The sequence below is a fragment of the Peromyscus californicus genome, unplaced genomic scaffold (genome assembly GCF_007827085.1).
Source record: "Peromyscus californicus insignis strain IS unplaced genomic scaffold, ASM782708v3 Scaffold_7__1_contigs__length_154581171, whole genome shotgun sequence".
NCBI lineage: Eukaryota > Metazoa > Chordata > Mammalia > Rodentia > Cricetidae > Peromyscus > Peromyscus californicus.
Genome location: NW_026294595.1, coordinates 37,780,395 through 37,798,105, shown reverse-complemented (window position 1 = coordinate 37,798,105; position 17,711 = coordinate 37,780,395). Strand labels below are relative to the sequence as shown.

Here is a 17,711-nt window from a genome sequence, read left to right as displayed (position 1 = left end):
GACTCCATATGCCTGTGAACAGACTGATTTGAGAGGCATAGAGTTGTTCCTCCACTTCCTTTCTTACTAAGCAAGTGTGGGGAAGGGCACATGTGCACTCCACGGTAGAAAATGCACATTCAGAAAAGCATGATGTTCTCCCTCCCCTTCTGTCTCCTCCAACCCATGCTCACCATGGTGTATGTGTGGTGTGCAGCCTAAATATAAAATAAATGTCTTTCTCCAAGAGGCGCATTGCTGTGTGTGTGGAGGCTCCACTCCACTGCAAAACCAGATCTGGTCTCTGGTCCTTGGGACAATTACAAGAATTAAGTGTTTGGGAGTCATGTTCTCTCCACTCATGTATTCCTGGAGTTGCGCTGACATTTGACATCTATCAGCCATACTAGGGTCTTTGTGAGTTTTCTTGTTCTGGGTTCTAGAGAATTAACAAGAAGTGTTTGTTCTGGTTCGATTCTGTTCACTTCATTACACTTTAGTGATGTTTTTATCATTCAGAAACTTAGGATACCGATTTCCTTTTCTTTTTTTTTATTTTCAAGGTTTGAGCAGGCTTTTATAACTGCTCTCATCAGTAGTGTGGCAAGAACGAAAGACAGTTATTTCTGGATAGCTCTTCAAGACCAAAACAATACAGGAGAATACACTTGGAGGACGGTGGGGCAGAGGGCTGAGCCGGTGCTGTACACACACTGGAACACACATCAACCCAGTGAGTAGTCCCCTGCAACACCAGCTCACCCCACCCCACCCCTGCAAATCTGTTTCCTTGGCCCCAAGTTCCCTCTCCCCTTTGCTCACTTCCTTTAGCTCTCCCTTAATGTTTCTTTAATGCCTCGTGTAACTAAAGTGATCACAACAGGTCTACATGGGGTAACATAGGGTGTCCATTGTAAAGTTCATATTTATCCTGTGATGTTTTTAGGGATGCAGCTATTGCTAGAGACCACACTTGCCTCAGTTATCAGAAAGTTTTGCCTTCCTTATGTCTTTCCCTATAGATCCTCCTCCTGGTCAGTGAATCAAGGAGCTTAACCAGTCTAGAATAATCCAGGTACAAGGAATGAGCCGTCTAACCAGTTCACAGGTGTTGCCACATGGCGTCTTTGGGGAATGTAGGCCCATTACTGGAATGCTGTTCTTTTGGGTCTTCATGGATTCCTGAAGTTCTGTTATCAAAACCATCAGCCCTGTTAGTTCATCCTAACACGTGCAGCTCTGGGTCCCAGTGCACAAATCTGTGCCTGGCTGGCCAATTTCAGAGAAGCCCATGGCTTCAGCCACAAACTAAAGCAAAACCAGTGTAAGAATAAGCTTCAGGTTCTGAGGGAGCTTAGGCTGACAGCCTAGACTGCTCATTCCTTCTCTATTGCAGCATAAACACCTTTGGAAGCCTCGGTCCCTTTCTTGTCTGTGCTGTTCCATCAATACAAAGGAGGCAGTAAAGGAAATGTGTGAGAAGGCTCAGGCTCTTTTTTCTCAGAAGGTCCCAGGATCTTTATAGAAATCCGTCTATACATCTGGATACCAAGCTAAAGGGAGTTTTCACTAAACTGAAGAGGGTTGATTACTAGTGAAGTCTGAAACACCTCAAGGCAGGCGTTATACAACATGCCTGTGATCCCAGCACTCAGAGGAAGGCTGAAGCAGGAAAATCATGTGTTGGAGGCTAGCCTGGGCTATATGGGAAGCTGGTGGTCAGCGTGGACTACTGTGGTGGTTTGAAAGAAAATGGCCCCCATAGGAAGTGGCACTATTAGGATGTATGGCTTTGTTGGAGTAGGTGTGGCCTTCTTGGAGGAAGTGTGTCACTGTGTGGGTGGGCTTTGAGGTCTCCTTTGCTCAAGCTATGCCAAGTGAAACAATTCACTTCCTGTTGCCTGTGGATCAAGATGTAGAACTCTCAGCTCCTTCTCCAGCACCATGTCTGCCTGCATGCCACCATGTCCCACCATGATGATAATGGACTAAACTTCTGAAACTGTAAGCCACTCAATTAAATATTTTCCTTTTTAAGAGTTGCTGTGGTCATGGTGTCTCCTCACACTAATATAAACCCTAAGTAAGACAACTACATAGAGACCATGTCTTAAAAAGCCACACAAATTTACTTTGATTTTGTTTTTATAGTGGTGTGTGTGTGTGTGTGTGTGTGTGTGTGTGTGTGTGTGTGTGTGTGTGTGTGTGTGCATGTGTGCTCAAGTGTTCCACAGAGCATGTATAGCAGTCAAAGGACAACTTTTGGAAGCTCATGCAGGTCCCATGTTGTCAGGCTTGGCAACAGATGCTATTATCTCCTGAGCCATCCTGCCAGCCCATCTTTTCTTTTTCCTTCTATAAAAGTCTAGTCCAAAATTAATTCCTAATTTCAACTCCAGAAAATGATAGGCAAAGTGTCTATGGTTTATATCTTTGTGTTTTTTTTTTCAGTAATTCTCACTATGGATAACCTGACTATGTGCCATGAGTTTCCCTGACAAGTTCTAATCTTTGTCTATTACCTTGCAGCAACTAACCACACTGGTTTTTACTCTGGCATTTTCTGTTGGGATGAATCTCTGTGAATTACATAGGTGCTTTAAGAAAAGGGAAGTACAGGAAGGGAAATGCGGAGGTCTTCTCCTCACCTCCCAACACCAACGCTTCCACTGATAATTGGTGTCTTCCCATTGGTTTGTGTGTGTGTTTACAGCCTTTTATTTTGTTTTATATTTTGAGTATGGGTGTTTTGCCTGTGTATGTGTCTTTGGGGGTCTCTGTAAACACCACAGTTGGCAGTGCCAATCCACAAGAGGCAAGATGGCAGTTCAGTTCATTGTGACTCAGTAGCCGGTGTTGGGTTCAAACTTCAAGAGTCTAACCTTGAGTAGTTTATTTTAGGTATATTTAAGCACAGAAAATTTTGAAAAAAAGTTTCCTGGTGATAATTAACTCAACCCCATGTCCACAACAAAGATTAAGACATGATAACATCAAAACTCTTTGTAAAGTATGTGACATCTTCCAAAAAGATGGGTTCTATGCATTAACTGAGTAAACAGAGTCAAGATAAGGGTCTAGGGAAGGATCCAGTGTGGCCTCGCCAAGCAGATAAGGCAAGGTCACCAGGATATTAACCACATCCACTTCCAGACTTCTGGGTGGAAAATAGGTTATATATCTCCCCCTTTGAAAAGACAACCCTGTGTGTTCAATATCCCTGGTTCTGTGAGCACAAGGACCTACATACTTCCTACATATGTTAGTGCATCACTTGTATGCATGGTACCCACTGAAGCCAGAAAAGGGTGTCAGATCCCCTGCTACTGAAGTTACAGATGGCTGTGAGCCAACACATGGGTGCTGGGACTTGAACCCAGGGCCTATAGAACAGCAATCAATCCTCTTAAACATAGAGTCATCTCTCCAATTCCAGTCTTTTATTTTTTAACTCACAGTCTCTCCTGGAGAACGTTCTATATTGATATTTATAAGTCAATGCTTTTAACAATTCAATAGATACTAGTTTCCAACATATCAATTTTTGAAAGACGTACTCATTCAAGCCACAGTAATAGAAACACACGAGATGAGTGTTGTATGAAATACAAAATAAAGTACTCTTTTTTTTTTCTTTAAGATTTATCTATTTATTATGTATGTAGTGTTCTGTTTCTTTGCATGTATGCCTCCAGGCCAGAAGAGGGCACCAGATCTCACTATAGATGGTTATGAGCCACCATGTGGTTGCTGGGAATTGAACTCAGGACCTCTGGAAGAGCAGTCAGTTCTCTCAGCCTCTAAGCCATGTTAGCTCCATGGTTTAAATATCTGTACTTTCTGAAGAGTTCCAGTTCCCAACCCAGCATGTAAGACGCTCAGAAGTGGCCATGCCATCCTAATAACGATTAAAAGCTTAACACTTCTAATGATTCTTAGATCCATCAGAAAAGATAGATCAGACTAGAGGCCAAAGGCCAACCCCCTAAACCAGAGATTTTCAACCTTTCACCAGGGTCATCTATGACCATCGGAAAACATAGATATTTGCATTATGATTCATAATGGTAGCAAAATGATAATTACAAAGTAGCAAAGAAAATAATTTTATGATTGGGGGGTCACCACAACATAAGGAACTGTATTAAGGGTTGCAGCATTAGGAAGGTTAAACTAAAGAGACAGACAAGACAAAAGAATCTCAACCTCCTGGGACAGAAACTCACAAGCAGAATCCTCCCCAAGGCCCAGGGCTGAGACAGAAAAGCTCCAAATACACCTTTGAAATTGCTGGAGGCTGGGTGAGGGTACCCTGAGAGCCTACCCTCCAGGAGGGCCCCATCACAGGGGGCTCCCCCACTTCTGTGAATATCTGCTTCCAGGAGCAATGTTAGAGTCTCACAGCAAGTGTTGGGAAAACCTCCTTATGGTTCCAGCAGACATAGAAGCGAGAACATTCTGCCCTTGACAAAGCAGGAGAGGGTGTTTGGGGAGGAAACAACGTTGATGTCCAGGGCTAGCCTTCTCCAGCCATTTTGTCCCCATGAGGGGGGGAAAGCCCTCACAGTTGAATACCACAAACCAAAAATGTTAAGATCAGGGTCACAGGGTGTGGAGCACACGCCTCCATGACACTTGAGCTCACAATGTTCACCAACTTCCTTTTACCAAGTGCATCACATCCAGCTGCAGCAGAAATGCTGTCCAGGCTTAAAGGCAAAATGTGCTGGCTGAAGAAACCGAATCAGCATCAGAACCAGTGATGTGGCAGGAAGGTTGGAATTATCAAGCAACCTTGAAATTATAATGAATATCCTGAAGGCTTTAATGGAAAGAGAGATGGGCATTCTGAGGAAAAAGCCAAGAAAGCAAATGCAAGACCCGAAGTATTCTAACAGAATTGAAGGGTGCCCATGGCTTATCAGTACCCTGCACCTCCTGAGGAAGAGAGCCCTACACTCCAGACCATGACATAGAAACTTGAAAATATGAGAAACAAAGAAAAAGAGCAAAGTAGCCAAGATCTGTGGGATAATTAAAAGATATTTAAATGTGTTCATGGGAAAAGCAAAAGGATGGGGAAGAGAGAAAGGAGCAGGGCGATCCTCCGACAATGAGTGTCCCCAAACCAGAGACTCTAGAAGCTCAGAAAACACCAATCAAGATAAGTGCCCTCCTGCTGAAAAACTACAGCTACACATATCATTTTCCTTCTCTGTTTCTTTCTTTCTTTTATCAAAAATTAGATCTATTTTTCATACATTGTGTCTTGATTATAGTTCCCCTCTCTCTACTTCTCCTGGTTCCTCCCCACCTCCCCTTCCATTCAGATACAACTCCTTTCTGTCTCTCATTAGAAAGCACACAGGCCTCTAAAGGAAAAAAAATAAATAAAATAAAACAAGATAAGACAAAAGCAAACCCATCAGAATAGGACAAGACAAGCAGAAGGAAAAGAGCCCAGCAAAGGTGCAAGAAACACATATAGAACCAGAGACCCATTCATTCTCACACTCAGGAATACCATAAAAGCATAAAACCAGCAACCAGAATAAGTACACAAAGGATCTGTAGGGAAAATAAAAGAGAAACAAAAATAATTTTTAAAGAAGACAAAAAAAAAAAGCCCAACATGACATTATGGGACAAGGAACTTCCAAATTGAGTTCATTTGCTGTTGGCCATCTACTGTTGGACATGCAGCCAACCTTTAAGAGCAGTTTGTTTCCCCAGCTAGACTCTCTTGGAAAAAACTAAAGTTTCATTTACAAGCGGCTATCAGTTGGAGATAGCTTCTGGGTTAGGGATGGGGCATGAATCTGCTTCTCCTTTCAGCTCTAGGACTCTCTCTGGTGTGGACCCATGCGCCTTGTGCATGCTGAGTCGGCTCTGTGAGTTCATATGTGTGTTCACGAGGCCTTGTTTCCTTGGTGTCCTCCATCCCCTCTGGCTCTTACACTCTTTCTGCCTCCTCTTCTGTGGGGTCCCTGAACCCTGAGGGGAGGGATTGGATCGAGACATCCCATGTAGGGCTGAGTGTTCCAAGGTCTCACTCCCTGCATATTGTCTGGCTGTGGGTCTCGGTATTTGTTCCCATCTGCTGTAGGAAGAAGCCTTTCCTGATGATGGCTGAACAAGGTGCCGATGTATGAGTATAGTGTAGGATTTTATTGCTGCATTCCTTTAGTTGAACCGTAGTATTTGGTTTTACCCTAGGTCCCTGAGTTGTCTAGTCTCAGGTTGTTGGTCACAGTGTTGAGCATGATTTCTATCTCATTGGGTGGGCCTGAAGTCAAATCAGATGTTGGTTGGTTATTCCCACAAGTTGGGCCACCACTGCACTGGTATATATTGCAGGCAGGACACTATTGTATTTCAAAGGGTGTGTAGATGGGTTGGTATTTCTCCTTCTCTTTTGGTCGTATGCAGAGTACCTTCCAGTACCAAGACCACTAACTCGCAGCAGTGAAAGCTCTCTGTAGGCACCAGCTTGACCTCTCCATGTTCAGTGAGTTGTGTGGGGATTGTCTCCAGCCACGGGGCTTGCTGTCAGTTTGTGGAGGGCAACCTATAGTCTTGGCAACAGCCTGGGTTGTTTGGGGATAACCATAGGAACTCTTTGGTCAACAACTCAATTAGATATAACCGATTCCCAGTACTGGAAGGTTCATTTGATGACGAGAATGTCCAAATGGGGCTCTGTCTCCCCCATTATTTGGAGATGTCATATAGATTGAGATATATATAAATCTTCTACTGTATTGGGCTTCCATGCTACTCTTCACATGGCCCTTCATTTTAGCTAACTTTTCCTGTATTTCCTCCCTCCTACTCCTCCTCTCCCCTCTCCCTCTCTGCTTGATCAGTCTATTCCAGCCCTATCCCCACTCCCCCGCCCCTGACTTCTATTCATAGCTATCTGTTCTGTTTTCCTTTCCTAGGGAAATCTATCTGTTCCCTGCCCCCTTACTCTACTCCTAACCTCTGTAGTTCTATGGATTGTAGCTTGGTTATCATTGATTTAATTGACTTAACAGCTAATATCCACATATAAGCAAATACATATGGTATTTGTCTTTCTGGGTCTCACTCAGGATGATTTTTTTTTATGTTCCATCCATTTAGCTACAAATTTCATGATATCATTTTTAACAACTGAGTAATATTCCATTGTGTAAATATATCACATTTTCTTTTTTATCTATTCTTCTGTTGAGGGATGTCTAGGTTATTTACAGTTTCTGGGTATTATGAATAGAGCAGTAATGAACATGGTTGGGCAAGTGTTTCTGTGATAGAATGAAGTGTCCCTTGAGTATATGCCCAAGAGTGGTATACCTGGATCTTGAGGTAGATGGATTCCCATCTTTCTGAGGAACCACTACACTGATTTCCATAGCGTTTGTACAAGCTTGCACTCCCACCAGCAACAGATGAGTGTTCCCCTTACTCCACATCCTCCCCAGCATAAGCTGTCATTTGTTTCATTGATCTTGGCCCTTCTGATAGGTATAAGATGAAATCTCAAAGTAGTTTTGATTTCATTTCCCAGATGACTAAGGATTTACACATATCATTTTCAAACTTCAGACAAATAAAAGACAAAGGAGCCAGAGTATGAAAGCCCCTTCCATGCACTGGAGCAAAGATAAGAATTACTTCTGACTTCTCAGGAACCATGCAGGCAAAACGAGAGTCTGTGGAATATCGGTGATGAAGGTGGGAGGGAGACCACTCAGCATTCTATTCTCTGTGAAATTATCCCCTAAAACTGAAGGAGAACTATTTTTATAAGACAAAAATTGAAGGACATTTTGCCAGTTGGCCTTCCCTGGCAAGGAAAATGATGGAGAAATGCAGACCTGCATTTTCTCCAGTATAAATGAAGTGCCTCACAGGGATGGGAGGGACTCTGGGTGATGGCCATGTGTCACTATAGGCTCATTAGTTGTGACAAATGTGCCCTCTATAGTGAGGGAGAGTTTGCAGGTAGCAGGGAAGGGGTTGGATGAGAACATTCTCCGTCCCATTTAACTCTCTGCAGACCTAAAACTACTATTCTAAAAGTTTAGTCATTTTTAAATTCTGCTTTTTAGAGATGCATGTAAAGTGACATTACAACTAACATTGTGTGTGTGTGTGTGTGTGTGTGTGTGTGTGTGTGTGTGTGTGTGTGTGTGTGTAAGCATCAGTTTAAGAAATCTGTATGGAGACTGCTGACTCGCCACAGCTCAGAGACAGGAAGCACCGCAGCCCATGCGGCAGGACAGTCTCCTTGTTCCGCGCTCTGAATGCCACTGTATGATAGAGACCGGCACAGCTTTGTGTCACTGCTGTGAAGAGGGAACCACTCAGGATCGTGTCTGCAGCCTGTGGAATTCGGTTAGGAGTGTCTATACCTGTCAAAATAAATGAATACATTTTGAGCAGACAGAATTTTTGGTTTTCCGTGTTAACTTCCTCAGGGCCTATTTAGATGTCTGAAATCTGGAAATGAAGTGGAGCGCTCTGTCATTCATAAGTTTCTGCGGTAATTTATTTGAGTGGCATTACTCTCTCTCTCTTTTCCCTGGAGCAAAAATAATGCCGTGATGCTCGGCGTGGCTGTGCATGCTGACTGACATTGAGTAAATTGTCTCTGAATAAGATGAAAATGTAAATCGTTTCTGGAAAAAAATAGCAATATAAAAGCCCCTGTGTTTCTCTCTCCCTTTTAAATTGCAGCTTGTAGAAACACCGCTGTAAATCACCTCTCCTCTCCTGCCTGTCACCAAAGCATCCATTAGCTCAGACCCCATGTCAGACTCTTAATCCAGCATAAACTGACTATCTAAATTGACCACGAACAGGAAGCCCAAAGCTTTTTATAAACTCAGCTCAAGGCTGTCCTTAAGGTATGCCTACAAGATGGGCAACCCATGGTGAAATCACAATTCAGTCATTTTCTTCAACTTTTGTCTTATGTTCATCTAACATTATAATGAAGCATCATGCCATCACTGAATCATGGTAAGTGTTGTCTCAACTCTAAGCACAGGCCCATCTGAGTCTTTTCTCAAAACAGATCTCAGACATCAAATTGTTTCATCCACATATATTGCAGTGTTGCCACTAAAATATAAGGTCTTCTCTGTCAAAAACATGCTATGATGATCACATTTGAAACCATAATTCTTTAAAGATTTATTTATTTTTATGTATATGGGTGCTCTATCTGCATGTACAATTTTATGCCAGAAGAGGGCATCAGATCCCACTATAGACAGTTGTGAGCCACCATGTGCTTGTTGGGGATTGAACTCAGGACCTCTGGAAGAGCATCCAGTACTCTTAACCACTGAGCCATATCTCCAACCCTGAAACCACAATTCTTTAATTATAAAGTTATAACTCTTTCAGTTAATGCCCAAATATCTAAATTATAAACACACACACACACACACACACACACACACACACATATATCATAACTACTATATATAGTATATTTTAAGGTTTGTTTGACTCAGGATCCAAATAACATTTGCATATTATAATTGGTTAATAAAGTTTCCTAAAGTTTATTTTAATGTCTAGATTCTCTATCCATCCCTTTTTTCTTTTAAAGTGTATTTACTAATTTAAGTGGGTTATTCATTTTATAAATTTTTCTAAAGTCTATACTTCATTGTTTGTTAAAGACCTGATCAAAATTGAGGTTTATTTTACTTTAGAAAAACTATTTTTTAGGTAGTTATTTGTTCCGTATAGAGTAGCATTGTTGTGATAGGGAGTGTTTGATGATCAATGTGTAGATTCATTGATCCAGTAGAGATGGTTTTTGTTGTTGTTTGTTTGGTTTAGGGATTAAACTCAGGGCCTTCTGCTGATAGGCAAGTCATCTACTACCAAACTACATCCCCTGGTCTTAATGTATAGCTGGGATATTTCTATAAAAAAGTAACTCTCTGCAATCAATGTTTTGTTTGCTTTGTGGTACAGATTTTATAAGAAAGTCTCAGAAGAGATGCTTGGTCATTCCTCTTCCTAGTTTCCAAAAGAATTATTTCCTCATTAGTGTCCTTCAAGAGTGAGCAGTTAGAGGTTCGGGCTCCTCCAGCATCACAATGAAGTAAGGACTGTAAGCATTGATATACCTCCATTCATTGCAACTGTCCTTAATGCTTAAGTCCCATCTGCTTGATGGCAATGTCTTCAAGGATACTGGTACTCCTGAGTACTGGTGATGTGAAACTTCAGTCTTCCATAGGGTCCTTGTTGCCACTGTGACAAAATGTAAATTTCTGTGCCACTTCATCAAGAAGCCCCAGGTTTTCTTTAATTGGGAATAATGTCATTTTCACATAAATCTGGCCATAAGGGGGCTTGTGGGTTTGTTCCTGCTTCTAGGCTATTCCCCTGAACATGTCTAGAAAATGTACTGTGTGTGTGTGTGTGTGTGTGTGTGTGTGTGTGTGTGTGTGTGTGCATGTTTGCTTGCACCACATGGGTGAAGATGAGACGCTTTCTCCGTTCAAAGTGATGCTTTCAGTTTCAGTTCAGGACTGCAGAGTTTTTGCTTAATTTCTCTGTTATCTGCATTTTTATGCCAAAATTCTCTGTTCCCTCAACACTAGGAAATTCTGACATTTTCCTCTTTTAAAATAACAAAAGGTCTCCCTAGCCTTACTTAGTATTTTGAGAGAAGTAGAGCATTCCATAAAACAGGAAACATGGTTTTGAACCACACTAGCCATTGCTACTGATTAAAGGGAGAAACAACAATGCATAGAAACAGAATGTCCTTGTATTTAGGGTACAGATTCCAGTGAGCGGAGACAGCTCCATAGCGGCGAACAGGAGTTACCTCCTGTTAAGATGGCACAAATATTTTCTAGGATAAGTGTGTGCTTCAGATGTGTCCCAACAGATTAAAAAAAAAACACCTGAAATCACTATTTTGCAGCAGTCCATAATTTCAACTCTGCATCAGGACCATTCCTAGATCTGTCACATGGGACCATCCAGGGTACCTAGGCCCCAGTTCTTCCAAATCAGATGTAATCTGCCAGTTCAGGGCAACTGTGTCCCAACAAAGCAGGTCAGATTTGTCTGCTTAAAAGTGCCCTTTACAAAGTGAAGGCCAGGAAGCCTGTCACATCAATCAACAAACAATAATCAGGACAGTCAAGCTTGAGGCACCTCTGGATTCTGAAATGAAGCCCCACATCCTGAGGATGTGCTCATGAGGATGTTCTCAACCTTGTCTCTGAGAACAGTTCCAGATCTCTTTATAGTCAAGCAAGGTAAATAACCCATGACAGGAGTTCTTCAAGGGAATCCTGTGGCCACATAAGGAGAGAACCATGCTGGGGACTGGGGGCCAGGGCCAGCTCAGTGCAAGAGGAGGCTTGTTCTCATTAACCTTTCTAAAACACTGACCAAAAGCAACTTAGGAGGAAAAAGTTTATTCGGCTTGCACATCCCAATCACCACAGTCCATCATCAAGGAACTGGAGACAGGAACCTGAAGGCAGGAACTGAAGCAGAGACAGGGCGGAACACTGCTTACTGGCTTGTTCCCTTTGGCTGGCTCAGCTTCCTTTCTTTTACAGCTCAGCCTACCTGCTCAATGATGGCACCACCCACAGTGGGCTGGGCCTTCCTGTACTAATTAGCAATCAAGAAAATGCCCCACAGATATGACCATGGGCCAATCTGATGGAGGCAAGTCCTCCACTGAGGCTCCCTCCTCGCAGTTCATGTCAAGTTGACAAGAACTAGGTGACAGCACAGGGGCCATGACCTCGAGAGAACTCTTTTCTGGCATCTGTATATTGAATACATCCCCAGGCCTCAGTACCAGCTCACAGTTAGACTCTGATAAGTCTGGTTTCCAAGCCAGGATCAAGCCCTCACTAATGCTGTGGCCTATGGTGATCATTGGCATCTTGGAACCTGTTTTTCCATCTGAAGATGCACAATCTCTGCCTTCGAGGGTGTTTGGAGATAAAGAGCAGAAAGTAGCCAACACAATGCTGAGCAGATTGGGTTCATCCACAAAGCTCACCTTCCCTGCCCTGGGAGCTTTACCCTGTGGAAGAAGAAACCAGGGACAGGGAGGTTGAGGCAGGTAGAGACTCAAGAAGCAAGAGAGTTGTGGAAGGGAATTGGAAGTGACTGGACAGACCATGTCAAATAACTGTCTAGCGACGCCAAGGCCCAGCATAATCCTGCCCTGCCCTGACACAACAAATTGGCTTGAGTAGTTGGTTTTATATTTAAGGATTTGACCAGAGAGGTCACAGTTGGTACCGTTCACAGCTCGATTCACTTCTTGTGATTAGCTGTGACACATGGAAAAGTCTAGACTCGTGAGCTAGAAATTCTTAATTACAGAAAGTTTTTCTGCTGATGTTTAAGGGAGATGGTGAAGAGGAGCATGGAGAAAGGTGGGTCAAGAGAGTGCATTGACATGTGAGATTTGAAGTTCACCAATGAGGAGAAGGATGGCAGCTTCCCTTCTCCAACAGGAAGGGAGTTATCCAATGGAAGAACAGTTTCTTTGGGAGAAACCTGCCTCTGCCCTTCTAGCCTTCCTTTATTATTTGACTTGGCAAGCTTTCCCATGAACTGACTTACAAATTCCCCTCATACCTCCCTTAGCCCAGCCTCCCTTTATTACACCATTTTTCTGCTTCTCTGGGAGCAAGACTCTAAAATTTGGGTCAGAGGAGACATTAAGTTAACCACTTTAGAATACCAATAGCATTCCTGCAGCGCTCTTCATCCTCATCGTGGGCCACAAGCATCTCCTTCCCCACTAATGGAGATGGCTTGACTATCCACAGCATCTAAAAACCACAGCTAGTTAATCACTGTCTAATGTGGGGAGTGAGACAAAATGCAAGGCCAACAGAAAAAAGTATTGCTGCAAACTTGCTGATGCAACCCTTTTAAAAATTCTGGAACACACAGCAGAACTTGTGTCACACACACACACACACACACACACACACACACACACACACACACACACACACACACTTCCCAGTTTTGTAATGAAAATGCCCATAAGAAGAATAGGATGGTTTTAGCTTTCTGTTTCACGGAGTCCTTTTTAGGAATTATTTCATTTGATCTCCATGAAGACCCACGAGAAGGAAAGGAATTATCTACTTATCGTGGTTAATTAATCAACTCCAATGTTAAGTTATTAAATATTTGTGCTGAGACTAGAATCCCAGCCTCAAGGCTCCAAATTAGAGGTTCTGTCTTGAAGACTTCCCACCTATGCTCTGTGGGGAAGGAAAGTCCCACCAGGGTGCCTTAAAGGGATAGTTGAGGAATCAGCAACATGCATGTTTCCCATCAATTAGAACAGCCCCGTGCTGTGGGATGGTCTTTCTGTATGCTGTGAATATGTATTGCTATCATTGGTTCATAAATAAGCTGCTTTGACCTATGACAAGACAGCTTAGAGGCAGGTGGGAAATCCAAACAGAGAGACAGGGAGGAGAAAAGTGGAGTTGGAGGAGAAAGGCATGGTCGGAGGAGGCTGAGATCCACGGGGGAAACAAGATGTAATACAACACAGGTAAAGCCACGAGACATGTGGCGATACATAGATTAATAGAAATGGATTAATTTAAGATGTAAGAGCTAGCTAGTGAGAAGCCTGAGTCATAGGCCAAACAGTTTGTAATGAATATATAAGCCTCTGAATATTTTATAAGTGGCCGTAGGACTGCAGGTGGGAGAGATTTATCCAGACTGTGGGCCCCAGGCTGGACTGAGAAACTTCCCCCTACAGCCCTACAGTGTAGTGTTACGTCTGGGCCTTCTGTGGGGTTTCCACAGCTCAGTCACACTTCAGAAAACACACACTTATCCTCTATTGCTCATGATCCAGGTAGGTTGTGGGCCTCATCCCAAAGTTATATGCACTGGACCTACAAAACTTTGTTCATGGACCGAGGCAGTCATGTGAGCTCTGTTGCTTGGCTCTCCCCTCCCCCATCCCAGCTCCATCTTAATACTAAGTCCTTGTCTGGGCCACCATAGGCATCTGCTGGCCTTGGTATAAACCGACACTCTTTTTTGTTCAATGTAAGCCACGCTCAGTGTATTTTCTACTTTACACCTACTTGTTTTCATCTTTATGCATAGGCTTGTTTGTACACAGAAGCATAATTCTAGCTATACACTAACATAAGTGGGCCCATTTCTTCTAAGGAAAATTAAACCAGATAGATACCTCATACCAAATGACTACATAGTTTTAAAATGCTCTTAGGTCCAAACTTGTCACACATCTCCAGGTCCACCCTCCAGGGTCACTTGATTTTCATAAGCCTGTCTTGAAAACCCTTTCCAGCCTTTAAAATTCAGCTCAAATGCCACCTCCCATGAACTCTGCTGACAGATCTCTTTGGACGGGCTCTGTAGCTAGCTCCTTCTGAAGTTTGCCCCAGAACATACCTTTCCCTATATCTCGGCATGTTATAGATGCATAATTTTGTGTAGCTATTGAGTGTCAGTTTAGTTCACTGAATGATCAGTCCAGACTCAAAGGGAAAAGAACCAACAACATCCTCATTCAATTTTTAAAACAAAATTGTTTTCAGCTAATCAGCTAATATTCGCTGAAATATGAAATGGTTTTTTTTTTTTTTTTTTTTTTTTGGTTTTTCGAGACAGGGTCTCTGTGTAGCCCTGGCTGTCCTGGAACTCTCTCTGTAGATCAGGTTGGTTTCAAACTCACAGAGATCCACCTGCCTCTGCCTCCCAAGTGCTGGGATTAAAGTTGTACACTACCACCACCTGGCTGAAATGCATATTTTCAATGGTCTTAAAATATTGTATAAATTTTGCACAAACTTAGGAAACTTGATTCCGTCTATACATTGTTTCTATGGGCCAGGCGTGGTGATCCACACCTGTAATCTTGCCTTCTTGAGATAGAGAGAGGGAGATTGCAAATATAACAACCGGACTAATTAACAGGACCTCATCTCCAAAATCTTCATTGGAAATATGAACACTTATTTCTACAGAAAAGTATATTTCATGTTCAACACACACAGAAGAGCATGTGAATGCTCATAACTGAGGAGGTTTCACCTCTAACATTTCACACAGTATCTGCTGTGAAATTGGTGAGCTTTGTACATCATTTAGAAACCATCTCCCTCATTTCCCTGATATCAGCTCTGGTCCTGCCTCCAACCCCCTGAGATTTATCCCATTTCAAGAGTTTATCTCCTTTTCTCCATTCTCCATGGTTTGTAGCTTAGAGTTTGGGTCTTTGTTATGTTTCTTGTCTGTCTTGAATCCATTATTCATGTGACCGGTTTGCTGAGGTGCACCTCGCTCTCCGGGGATGAGCACCGTGCACCTCGCATTGTGATGTTGGCAGTGTGCTTTCAAAGCATGGCACCGAGCAGTGGGGCATTCTTCAGCTCCCCCTCAGGACAGCCCCTCATTTCCCATCACCCACCCTCTGAGCTCAAAGCAGACAATGTCCACATTTCAGGCTTCACAGCTTCTTTTCTCTCCTGATTCTGTTTTCCGTTCTTCTCTCCAGAGATGAAGAGAAAGGAGATAATTGTGCCAATAAAGCATCCTTTTTCATCTCCATTGTTCTTCTCGGGTGCTTCATTATGACGTGTCAATTATTCAACACTCCAGAGAGCTGCCTTTGGAGCACGAAATGTTACAGTCATATTATATGAAAACGCTTCTTTTCTGCTCTCAGGCCATGGTGGAGGCTGTGTTGTTATACGAGGAGGAAGTGCACCAGGTCGCTGGGAAGTGAAGGACTGCAGCAACTTTAAGGCAATGTCCCTGTGCAAGATGCCAGTCAAGACATGGGAGACAACAGAGTTTGAAGGGAGGTGGCCCTTTCACGCTTGCTATTTGGATTGGGAATCAAAGTCTGGTCTGGCTAATTGCTTCAAGGTGATGTCAAGGCTATCTGCATATTCATTTGGTCCATGTATCCCTCTTTCCTCTATTCTAAGACTTCCTTCCTACAGTGCCTGGCATACAGCATATGTACAGTCACTATCCCTCCTTAAGTTTACTTCCAAATAATTCTAAATACTAAAAAGAGATGGCAGCTATCCCCAGCGTCACTGAAGGCAGAAATACCGTGTATCAGTATTAAACCCAAGGAAAAGGGCCCTGTGCACTGGCTATCAGCCCTGGGAAAGGACTCTAAATGCCTGGCCAGTTCCTAGAACTGGTGGGAGGTTTTGTAAGATCTCACTTGCCAGAGTCCAAGTCCAGTATGGCAGAATGCTCCCACAAGTCAGGCAAAACAACTTTAGTGTTCACAGACAGGCTGCAAGAAACAGGAGAGTCCTAGGATCCTAGAGAGCCTGTCCCTCAAGGCTTGGGAAAGCAACTCAGGGTGGCAGATGGACTCTCTTCCGACTGAAGCCCAGGGATTAGGGAAGCACTCTCTCTGGGCTTTATGCCTCACAAGCCACTTAGGTCCACTGTAATGAAACACCACAGGACTGCCTGCCCTGGGAGAGACAAGGACAGTTCCTCCTTTGCTCAGGGTGTTGCATTCTCCATACATTCTGGACTAGAACTGCAGTCAAGAAAGAGCAAAGCAAGGCCAGCCATGGTCATGTATGGAATTGTCTTCCTATAATAAGTACAAAGGCACCAGTCAATGCTGTTTATATTGCCAAGCATACACCAAATAAAGGAAGCCAACACTCAGTGGGTATTAGAAACGTGCCGTTCTATATCGTTTGTAAGCCCATGCATCAAGGAATTATTATGAAATAATTCTTATACTAAGGACAGTCTTTGCTAGACACCTGAAGCTCAAACAAGGTAATACAGAAAGTGTGTGTGTGTGTGTGTGTGTGTGTGTGTGTGTGTGTGTGTGTGTGTAAATTCTTAGAACAAGAAGGGTTTGGGATTAAGCTGTTGAAATATTTACATATATGTAATGAGATATCTTGGGGCTTGTACTTAAGTCTAAATACAAAATTCATTTGTTTCAAATACATTACGTACACATAGGCTAAAGGTCATTTTATGCTGTGTTTGGAACATGAATTGATCTACTTACTTACAACAGTGAGAATATCACTCATAGAAGTTTCAGATTTTAGAGTAGTCCATAATTTCAGTTTCCAGATTAAGAATGCTCAACCTATATATAAGATGTACATATGATGTACATGTGAAATCCTTGAAGAAATGTCTGTTTGCAGATAGGCTTTAGATCCTAGATTTAAACCAATTCTTACAATTTTATTAGAAATACCCACTTTTTAAAAATTACCCTTACATTTGGTAGTTTTCTCTTGGTTTGTTCTTCAAATTCAGATTTTCCAAATCCTTGGAAAAAGTTCTTCCCCATCAGCTGGGCACATGCAGGATGAAGACAGACAGTATTCCCCAGACACTGTGGTACAGACGTGGCAGGAAACACAAGTGAATTCACTCCATTTAAACGTACACAAGAAATGCCTACATAAAATTCATAAACAAAAGTCCCAGACATGACCTCATGGAGCAATAAGTTAAACTTCAGAAATGAGTAAACTGAGGCCGGTGTGATGAAGTGATTCACCCAAGATCACAATTATTTATTGACAGACTTGGAATAAATCCCTGGTCTTGGGACTCCCAGTACAGTGTTGTTTTACTATCCATCATTCTGATGTGTCAACAAATGCACAGTGTGCTTGATGTGCTTGGTGGTGGGATTTATGAATTTAGAGTGA

The 17,711-nt window shown here is 42.7% G+C and overlaps 1 protein-coding gene across 1 annotated transcript in view; it reads left to right on the top strand.

Moving 5' to 3' along the window:
* Pla2r1 (phospholipase A2 receptor 1) overlaps window positions 1-17,711 on the top strand; it is a 138,085-nt gene that overhangs the window by 81,704 nt on the left and 38,670 nt on the right. The window contains 2 exon segments of the mRNA XM_052724437.1: window positions 543-712; window positions 15,716-15,918. Of these exon segments, the coding sequence (XP_052580397.1) occupies window positions 543-712; window positions 15,716-15,918 (373 nt within the window).